This window comes from Tachysurus fulvidraco, chromosome 1 (genome assembly GCF_022655615.1).
Source record: "Tachysurus fulvidraco isolate hzauxx_2018 chromosome 1, HZAU_PFXX_2.0, whole genome shotgun sequence".
NCBI classification, from domain to species: Eukaryota; Metazoa; Chordata; class Actinopteri; order Siluriformes; family Bagridae; genus Tachysurus; species Tachysurus fulvidraco.
In genome coordinates this window covers 17,269,870-17,279,869 of record NC_062518.1, presented here as the reverse complement: position 1 = coordinate 17,279,869, position 10,000 = coordinate 17,269,870, and the positions used below count along the sequence as shown (strand labels likewise).

At 42.5% G+C, this 10,000-nt stretch overlaps 1 protein-coding gene across 3 annotated transcripts in view; it reads left to right on the top strand.

The window, feature by feature from the left end:
- LOC113649228 (low-density lipoprotein receptor-related protein 1B-like) overlaps positions 1–10,000 on the top strand; it is a 176,857-nt gene that overhangs the window by 61,766 nt on the left and 105,091 nt on the right. For all 3 annotated transcript variants that reach the window (XM_047820298.1, XM_047820295.1, XM_047820293.1), the window contains 6 exons: positions 607–829; positions 1,182–1,368; positions 1,969–2,112; positions 2,586–2,822; positions 5,284–5,464; positions 8,879–9,098. In XM_047820298.1, coding sequence (XP_047676254.1) covers positions 607–829; positions 1,182–1,368; positions 1,969–2,112; positions 2,586–2,822; positions 5,284–5,464; positions 8,879–9,098 — 1,192 coding nt within the window. The remainder of the gene's footprint in view (positions 1–606; positions 830–1,181; positions 1,369–1,968; positions 2,113–2,585; positions 2,823–5,283; positions 5,465–8,878; positions 9,099–10,000) is intronic.

The window sequence follows — 10,000 nt, the reverse complement described above, 5'->3', positions numbered from 1 at the left end:
TATACACACACACACGCAAGTAAACACACACATATACACACACACACACGTATACATACACACACACACACAAACACATATACACACACACATATACACACACACGTATACACACACGTATACACACACACACACGTATACACACATACAACCGTATACACACATACACACACACACATACATACACACACACGCACATATACACACACACACACGTATACACACACACACACACGCAAATATACACACACACATATACACACACACACACGTATACACACACACACACACGTATACACACACACACACACACACACACGCATACACACACACACACACACACACACACACACACACAGTGAACAGATCGGTGCTCTTATCTAGTGCCATATGAGTCAGTAATGTCAGTAAAGTGAGTTGACTGTTTAAATCTCTTCCAAAGTTCTGTTAATTCTCATTATAGTGAGAAAATAAAACTACATGAAGAACATTGACGCTCCTGTAAAAACACCAACATGTCACAGAGCATTATGGGTATTATTATGGGTGTGCATTCTGGGAAGATTTAAATCTCAGCTAAACGGATTTTCCTCTCTTGTGCCTCAGGAAGCTGTTCTTCTGCGATTACGGAAACGTAGCCAAGCTGGAGCGCTGCACTCTGGACGGATCCCAGCGGAGCCGCATCGTCCACACGGGGATGGAGCAGCCCACAGCACTGACCCTGGACCTCGTTAAGGAGCTGGTTTACTGGGCTGACGTCTACCTGGATGTTATCGCGGTTGTGGATTACGATGGTGGAAACAGACACACGATCATCAGGGGGAATTCAGTGAGTAAACTCATCTATAATGTACGAGACTCGATGATAAAGATGTTTCAGGGAAACGTTTCACATGTCGGATCATCAGAGTCCCAGAAGACGAAACTCAGCTCCTGCTCACACTCCTGTTCCGGCTCATGGATTGATGTCCTGAGTGAAAGTTCTGAAACATCAGATTGTACATGTGCTGTGATTTTGTGTTGTAAAGCGCTGCTTTCCTGAGGGATTTACAGCAGCTCCTTCTTGCTGAATCTCAAAGCTGTACTTGTGATTAAGCTGAAAGGTGTGAGGTGTGTGACGACCACCCGGTGCGAGCTCTCTGTTTCTCTCCTCTTCTCTCCGTCTCTCTCCGTCTCTCCAGGTGTCACACCTACGCGGATTAGCGCTCTTTGAGGACTTCCTGTTTGCAGCGTGTTCTGAACCCTCTAGAGGAAGTGCGGTGGACGTTTTGAGGATAAACCGTTTTAACAGCAGCGACACACACACACTCATCACACTTCAGAGTCTGAAAGAAGTGCGAGTTTATCACAAACTCACTCAACCTACAGGTAAACACCTGGGCTTATAAATAGTCCTCCCTTACACAGCAACTCATCATGTAGAACTCAGTTCCTACAGCTGGGAGCTAAAACACCACCATATACATTATTTTACACCAGAGATAAAAACAGATTTCTGTTTCTGTGACTTTGATTTCAGTTACATTGAAAAATAATGATAATAATTATATTTATTAATATTTATTTCTTCTTGTTTATAAAGTTTTATTTAATGCTAAATATAATTATAAGGTAACATCTGCTCATGAAGTAGAGCTGCGGACTGTACTGACTTTGTCACACACAAATAAATATTTTTACTGTCTTTGTGTATGGTTTTAACAGCGCACACACACACATACACACACACACATACACACACACACACACACACACACACACACACACACACACACACACACACACACACACACTCTGACTTTTGACCTCAGGAGCCGCAGGAGTGTGATAGCTGTTTTCCCGTTTATACTATAGTAAAGGTTTGCAATGATTAGACTTCAGCATTGTGTGTGTGTGTGTGTGTGTGTGTGTGTGTGTGTGTTATGAACAGCATTCTGATCACCTGATTTCTCTTGGTTCTCCTGTCAGTGAAACCACACGCGTGTGAGGCAGATGAACACGGCAGGAGAGGAGGATGTGCACACATGTGTGTCCTGGGAGACAGCTATAAGTCACGAGTGTGTCGCTGTCGCACTGGATACCTGCTCTTGGATGATGCAGTGTCCTGCAGAAGTGAGTGTGTGCTTCTGTATACACACACACACACACACACAAACACACACACACACACTCCTGTAGACTCTGAAAGACACTATGTAGGTCTCTTTCTGTCTCATGCAAATTATGCATCTCTCTAGCACACACAAACACACACACACACACACACACACACACACACACACACACACACACACACACACACACACACACACACCATGCAGTTATAAACAGAAAGATGGATCTGATTAAACTCAGATCAGCTGAAATTGTTCTGCCTGTAATCACACTGATGTAATTAGCTAAAGATGATGTTTTTGTAGCAGCTTTTAATTTGCAGTTTTGAACAGAAAATAGACCAATAATTCAGTTTCATAATTAGGCTTTGACCATATGGGGGCAACACACACACACACACACACACACAGATTCTGTAAATGTTTCCTGCTGCTCAGTTTGTTTATGATTGTGATGCTCTGGTGTTCCAGAGGCGCAGGACGAGCCGTTCGTGGTGTACAGTAAAGGTCGTCCTGGGGTCATTCGCAGTTTCGGGATCGACGGAAGTTCACACGATGAGCGGATGATTCAAATCGAAGGTTTAGCAAACCCACGTGTCCTGGATTTCCACGCTGCGAGTGACTACGTGTACTTTGCTGATTCGACCGACTTCCTGATCGGACGGCAGAGACTGGACGGAACCGGTCGGGAAACCGTCATTAAAGATGGTGAGCTTAATGTTCACAATGACTTCATGTGCTGGACATGGATAAGATAAATAAATTACAGCCTCTTTAATTATGACCCGTAAATTACAACCAATAAAGAAATTTTATCATCTAGATGAGGATGAGAACAGTTATTATATGCCTTATTATTATTATTATTAGTAGTAGTAGTAGTAGTAGTAGTATAATGGCACTGATAACACTAATGACTCATTAAGCTGTGTATTGAAAAATAAAGAGCTTCAGATTTTGAAGTGATAAATCTGCCGTCGAGGCATCAAGAATCTTAAAATGAAAAAAATGGATTTTGAAATTATTTTAAACATTTAATTTTAATTTGTCATTTAATAAGAACAGGAAGTGACGTGACATGTAGAATAAGTGGAACTGGTCATTCAATAAGAACAGGAAGCGGTGACCATAAAAGGGAAGTGTAAGACAGAGGGTTCTCGATGGTTTGTGGATAATGAGCATGTTTTAAAGGTTTTTAATGAGATGACGGTGTTACATTTTGTGTTTAATGTCTTCCTGAGCATAAAGAAGTGTATCGTGGCACAGACAGTTCATTCCTGTCATTTATTCTTGCCATGGTGTAGTGAATAATACATGCAGATGTCTGTACATATTATAAACATGCAATAAAGCTCTATGAGGTTTTCACTTCTACACTCTGTGACACCTTGAGTTTTGGATTTTAAGCAGTGTTAGAGTGACACTGCTGCAGGGGAAAGAGATATACATGCTGACACGTACACGTTGACATGTACACTCTGACACTTACACGCTGAGATATACACACTGAGAGACACACAGTGAGATATACACACAGAGACACAGTGAGATACACACACTGACATACACACAGTGAGATACACACACTGACATACACACAGTGAGATACACACACTGACATACACAGTGAGATACACACACTGACATACACACAGTGAGATACACACACTGACATACACACAGTGAGATACACACACAGACATACACACAGTGAGATATACACACACAGACATACACACAGTGAGATATACACACTGACACACACAGTGAGATGTACACACTGACACACACAGTGAGATATACACACTGAGAGACACACAGTGAGATATACACACTGACATACACACAGTGAGATATACACACTGACATACACACAGTGAGATATACACACTGACATACACACAGTGAGATATACACACTGAGAGACACACAGTGAGATATACACACTGACATACACACAGTGAGATATACACACTGAGAGACACAGTGAGATATACACACTGACACACACAGTGAGATATACACACTGACACACACAGTGAGATATACACAATGACACATACAGTGAGATATACACACTGACACACACACAGTGAGATATACACACTGAGAGACACACAGTGAGATATACACACTGACACACACACAGTGAGATATACACACTGACACACAGTGAGATATACACACTGACACACACAGTGAGATATACACACTGACATACACAGTGAGATATACATGCTGACATACACACAGTGAGATATACATGCTGACATACACACAGTGAGATATACACACTGACACACACAGTGAGATATACACACTGACACACACAGTGAGATATACACACTGAGAGACACACAGTGAGATATACACACTGACACACACAGTGAGATATACACACTGACACACACACAGTGAGATATACACACTGAGAGACACACAGTGAGATATACACACTGACACACACACAGTGAGATATACACACTGAGAGACACACAGTGAGATATATACACTGACACACACACAGTGAGATATACACACTGACACACACACAGTGAGATATACACACTGACACACATACAGTGAGATGTACACACTGAGAGACACACAGTGAGATATTCACACTGACACACACACAGTGAGATATACACACTGAGAGACACACAGTGAGATATACACACTGAGAGACACACAGTGAGATATACACACTGACACACACAGTGAGATATACATGCTGACATACACACAGTGAGATATACACACTGACACACACAGTGAGATATACACACTGACACACACACAGTGAGATATACATGCTGACATACACACTGACATACACACAGTGAGATGTACACACTGACATACACACACTAACATACACACAGTGAGATGTACACACTGACATACACACACTGACATACACACAGAGAGATGTACACACTTACATACACACAGTGTATGTTATAATCAGTTATAATCAGCCCTATTGTATAGGAACAGAATCATTATGGACATGTCTCTCTCTGTCCATCTCTCTCTCCCTCTCTCCCTCTGTCTCTCTCTCTCCCTCTCTCTCTCTCCCTCTCTCTCTCTCTCTCTCTCTCTCTCTCTCTCTCTCTCTCTCTCTCTCTCTCTCTCTCTCTCTCTCTCTCTCTCTCTCCCTGTGTAGGTGTGTATCATGTAGAGGGGATGGCAGTGGACTGGTTGGGTAATAATGTGTATTGGACCAGTTTTGGACACAGGAAGTCTATCAGCGTGATGTGTGTGGATCGAGGGACGGAGAGCAGGAGAACTCTGCTGGACGGAGGGATGTTTCACCCCAGAGCTATTGCTGTCGATCCCATTGGAGGGTAAAAATCAATTGTGCACACACACACACACACACACACACACACACACACACACACACACACACACACACACACACACACACACACACACACACACACAAATCCATCATTATTTTTCTTTCCAACTCTATCTTCTATAAAATATCATCCTGATGTCAATGTGTAATATATTCACTCTGTACAGACTGTAGCCACAGGGACATTTTCAATTTACACTGTCCGCTCAGTTCATTAAAGACAACTTATTTCCTGCGTAAGGACAAATTAGGACTCCAGCTGCTGGAGACAGATGTTAGAGATCTGAGAAAGCTTCAGCTCTTCACTTAAAGCAGCAAAAATCACAAATGTTTCAGATTTCACTAAGAATTGTGAGACAGAAAGAGGGAAAAATAAACTATTTGGAAGACTGTGTGTGTGTGTGTGTGTGTGTGTGTGTGTGTGTGTGTGTGTGTGTGTGTGTGTGGTTAAACTCTTTTGAAGTCTGCACTGAAGGACCAATCTTTCTGCCTGTTCTTCTCTAAACACTCTTGAGAGATTTTTTTTTTTCCCACACACCAGTTTTTCTAGCAAGTGATCCATCATCCATCGATCAGAATGTGAAGGTTTTCTTACCAATCAGAGAACACACACACACACACACACACACACACACACACACACACACACACACACACACACACACACACACATACAGCTAGCAGTAGTTAAACACATACCAGGTTACGTCTGTAAACCGGTTCCCTGAGAAGGTAACGAGATGCTGCGTCAAGGCTGACGCTATGGGAGTGTCAGTACCCACAATGCCACACACCGGTCGATGGCCGTGCCAGAAGGTTTGAGAGAGCACGAGCGGACTGGGGACAGGACATCAGTGTCCCTGCTGGACCTGGGACCCTAGAATGGGGTCCAGGTCAAGCTTTTAGAACCCGATTTTTTAGGTGTGCGGAGAGGACCAACCTGCTGTAGCTCAAATAGCTTCAAGGGGAACACCCCTGGCTAAGGCAGTGAATGAGGCAATACCTCTAGTGGAGTAAGCACTGATGTCTAGAGGCGAGGCAACACCTCGTGCCTCATCGGCCTGAGTAACTGCCTCTATTACCCAATGTGCCTGGTGCACCATGTCCTGGGATGAAAATCACTCTCAGCAAAAGAAGCCTATTCTCTGCCCAGAGCTGAATCTGCAGGGGGCGCAAACGCAGACCACCCTGATGACTTGTACATGAAACCTCCTCAGTACTGTGTGCACTTACACGTGGCAGCCCTTGAGGTTTAGTAACATGTTTCAATACTAGAAACATGACCGAGTCAGAGACAGAGACAGAGGCAGCGACAGAGACAGATTGTGCAAAACAGTAATCAACTAAATTGTGAAAGACGGAATGTGTAAAGAGCAGAAACAGTGTGTAACAGTTGATATAGTGGTGCTGTGGACATGGATATATATCCATGTGTGTGTGTGTGTGTGTGTGTGTGTGTGTGTGTGTGTGTGTGTGTGTATTGCGCTCAGTACAGTTCAGCTCATTTATTGAGGAGTCTGATGGATTGTGGAAAGCATCGTCTTTTCTGTGTTTGGAGGAATCGTAGTCTCTTGCTCTTCTTCCACTAACCTGGGAACCCCATGATTGGTGTGTGTGCACGTGTGTGTGTGTGTGTGTGTGTGTGTGTGTGTGTTTCCTCAGCATCAGCCCTGACATAGCGTTGAGTTTCTAACAAAAACCTGCAGAAAGTTCAGTGTATTTAACTGTAAGGTATTAGAGCTGTAACACACTTCACAACTCAAACTGTACACAGTAATATTTAGTAATAAAGTGAAAGATATAATGATCATACTGCATCGGTATAAGAGGAATAAAACACTTTGGGCATGCTGGTCTGGGAACAGTATCAGTTTACCATGACAGACTTGGTGTTGATTATTATCTGATAGCTGGTTTACTCTCTACAGCAGGTGTGTTTTGGGCTGTGTGTAGAGTAACTGCTCTTTCTCTCCATGTGATGGTAAAGCTGTGATAATCAGGCCAGAGATCACACTCATACACATGCTGCTGCTAGAAGGATGAGAGAGGGAGAGAGAGAGAGAGAGAGAGAGAAAGAGAAAGAGAGAGAGAGAGAGAGAGAGAGAGATCAAAAGAGTAAAATGCTGCACAGTGGCTCTCTCTCCCTCTCTGTCTCTCTCTCTCTCTCCTCTTTCTCTCTCTCCTCTTTCTCTCTCTTTTTTCTCTAGGTTTAGCTTTAATACAGCAGCTCAGCTCTCTCTGTGTGTGTGTGTGTGTGTGTGTGTGTGTGTGTGTGTGTGTGTGTGTGTGTCAGCGAAAGTGAGATGATTCTCCACTCCTCAGGTGATCTGATATTGAGTGAGTGACCCTTTCTGACATTCCCAATCTTTTTTCTGCCCATCCTTCATCCCTCCATCTCTGGGTGTCTCTGTGTCACTTCCTGTCTGCGTGAGTGTGTTAAGATGATGGATCAATGGTTATGACTTCATGTCCTTTCTCTTCTTATCTGGTGCTGTGTGACAGCAGGAGCTGTCACTCAGAGGGATGCAGTGGGTAATCGGGGGGGGGGGGAGTGAGAGAGAGAGAGGAAGAGAGAAAGAGAGAGAGACAGAGAGTGAGAGAGAGAAAGAGAAAGAGAGAGACAGAGTGAGAGAGACAGAGAGAGAGAGAGAGAGGGATACACACACAGAGAGAGAGAGAGAGAGACACACACACACACACACAGAGAGAGTATTTTGAGGCAGATGTCTGAGTGAACTGAGACATTGTTCGTGATTCTCTGTGTACAAAGCTGTAAAGATCTAATTTTATAAAATATAGAAAAATAAAGAAAAAAGTGCTGATTATAAATGATTATAAGTGATTATAAATGATTATAAGTGATAATAAATGATTTAAGTGCTGATTATACAAGACATCAGAGCTCATATCCTGTTTCTAGACATATTTACTAATAGGTTTAGTATGATCTTTATTCTTTCAGCGCATCTTGGTTCTTTCTTTTTTTATTAATAAACCTTTTAAACCTGTAAAATGATCAGCCGATAGAACAATTATATATATATATATATATATATATATATATATATATATATATATATATATATATATATATATATAATTAATAGAACAATAATTAAATATAAAGTAGCCTCATTAACAACATGGTATTTGTTTTAAAGCATGCTGATAAAAAGACGTGTTAATGAAATGAGGTGAAATGAAGGATTGTCTTGTTTCTGTACTGTAGTATAGACGAGTGTAAGTGGTATATGTGTGTGTGTGTGTGTGTGTGTGTGTGTGTGTGTACAGACATAACTGTAATTTGCTACAGGACTGTAATCACAGGATGAAAGGAACTCTTCGGACTCTGCTGCTCCTGTGTAACACATGATTATGCTCTTGCTTTGGTGTGCAGCTGGATGTACTGGACAGACTGGGAAGAGGGCGAGACGAACGACAGCAGAGGGAGGATAGAGAAGGCATGGATGGACGGATCTCATCGGCAGGTTTTCGTCTCTTCTGACGTCCTCTGGCCGAACGGTTTGACGCTCGAACGCTCCACCGAGACCGTGTACTGGTGTGATGCGTATCACCGCCGCATCGAGAAAGTCCAGTACGACGGCACACTCAGAACTGTGAGCTGGTTTTATTTCTGTCCCTGAATCTTCTCTTCTCTCCTGGTCAGATGTCATGATATTTTAACACTCTGGTGTGATGATAAAATCAGTCCAGTGAAGATGAGACACGGTGTGTAAGACGAGCTCAACAATACACTTTACATGACTATAAGAGTACAGGGTTGTCCCTCTCACCTCACACACACGTACATCTCAGCCATGTCCACTGGTGCTTTGGTTTATTTTCCTAAAGCTTCCTGAAGCATTAATTAATACATGGTGGTGAAGTCAAAGTACTCAATAGGCTAAAAAAACAAAAGCTCCAGTTTTAATTACACACACCAAAGCATTCGGTCAATGGAACAAAGCCATAAAACCGTCACAGATTAAAAGTTTAAACTGACAAGTAAAACACGGCAAGATTCGAAACTTTCATATCACAATGCAGTCAAATGCTGGAATCTGATTGGTCAGTAGGGGTGTGTTATGTTTGTAAAGCATCGTAACAGTGTAACAGGTTTATAATAGCTATGTTATTATGTCTATAGTAACAGATCAAACACAGAGACTTGTAACGCAGACGCAACACATAATGTAAGCAATAATAAACAGATTAAAAACCTACAGATGTTTACTTCACATTTATGTCAGGAGTCCAGGAGACAGAGAGGGAGAGCAAGGGAGGGAGAGAGAGAGGGAGGGAGCGAGGGACAAAGAGAGAGAGAGAGTGAGGGACAGAGAGAGAGGGAGAGACAGAGAGAAAGAGAGGGAGAGAGAGAAAGCAAGGGAGAGAGAGAGAAAGAGAGGGTGAGAGAGAGAGAGAAGTATAAGTGTTTTTCACTATAATAGTGTGAACAGAAACCTCATCACTCAGATGTTCCACTACATTAAATGAAATATCTAACTCAGGGTTGTTCAGG